Source organism: Phalaenopsis equestris, unplaced genomic scaffold (assembly GCF_001263595.1).
Source record: "Phalaenopsis equestris unplaced genomic scaffold, ASM126359v1 Scaffold000197, whole genome shotgun sequence".
NCBI lineage: Eukaryota > Viridiplantae > Streptophyta > Magnoliopsida > Asparagales > Orchidaceae > Phalaenopsis > Phalaenopsis equestris.
The window spans coordinates 489941-491033 of NW_018164639.1; the positions used below are offsets into that span (position 1 = coordinate 489941).

Sequence of the window (1093 nt, forward strand, 5' to 3'; positions counted from 1 at the left end):
GTTTACCAATATTTATTATGTTTCCACAACCGAAAAAACCAATCTTCGAATAAAAAACATTTAAAATAAAAATTAAAATCCTCTAAGTCAATCCTTCTCCTCCGAACTCTCTAGAGAGAATCTGGGCCATCTATTTGGTTTACCTCGTCCCCTGCAACTCCTCACCAACTCATCTTTCTTCTTTCCCTCCATTCCCCCTTTAAATCCCTAACACCTCATTTTGCCTTGCGAGTCACCTTCAACCCGATCCCCAATCCCCAATCCCCAATCAGCCAATTAATCAAATCATGGGAACCCTATTGGGCCATGTCGCCCCCGGATTCGGCTTCCTCTTCATCGGCATATGGCACCTCTTCAACCACATTAAACTCTTCTCTCTCCACCCCAAATCATACCGCTCCCTGCTCTGGTTCCCCTTCCCCAAGCTCCGCCACCTCGAACTCCTCTTCATCTCCCTCGCCTGCTCCGTCTCCATCACCATGGAACTCTTCATCGGTACCGAACGCCATCAACCCCTCGACCCCGATCTAACCATCCCCTCCAACCATCTCCACAACTTCGAACATTCTTCCATCTCCCTCACCTTTCTACTCTACTCTCTCTTCGCCCTAATCTTCGATTCGGCCCGATCCCCCCGCCCTGCTGCCGAGCCGCTCACAATCCTAGCCGCCTCTGCCGCCTTCGCCCAGCAGCTCTTCCTCTTCCACCTCCATTCCTCCGACCACATGGGGGTGGAAGGGCAGTATCATTCACTCCTCCAGCTCGTAGTAGCCGTCTCGCTTATCACCACCATCATGGGCATCAGCCACCCGTGTAGCTTCGCGGTAGGGTTTGTCAGATCGGCGAGTATTGCTTTGCAGGGGATTTGGTTTGTGGTGATGGGATTCGCGTTGTGGACGCCGGGGCTGATCGCCAGAGGGTGTTTCATTAATGAAGAGGAAGGACACACGGTGGTTCGGTGCGGGAGCGAGGAAGCGCTGCACAGAGCAAAATCATTGGTGAATATTGAGTTCAGTTTGATTCTTGCCGTCTTTGTGGCTTCTTCGATGGTGTTTTTTCTTGTTTTGTGCCGGGAGTATGCGGAGGGGGCCGG

At 51.8% G+C, this 1093-nt stretch overlaps 1 protein-coding gene across 1 annotated transcript in view; it reads left to right on the top strand.

Moving 5' to 3' along the window:
* The first annotated feature begins 186 nt into the window (after positions 1 to 186).
* Positions 187 to 1093, top strand: part of LOC110022569 — a 5475-nt gene continuing 4568 nt past the window's right edge. The window contains exon 1 of the mRNA XM_020721580.1: positions 187 to 1075. Coding sequence (XP_020577239.1) covers positions 288 to 1075 — 788 coding nt within the window. The 5' untranslated portion in view covers positions 187 to 287. The remainder of the gene's footprint in view (positions 1076 to 1093) is intronic.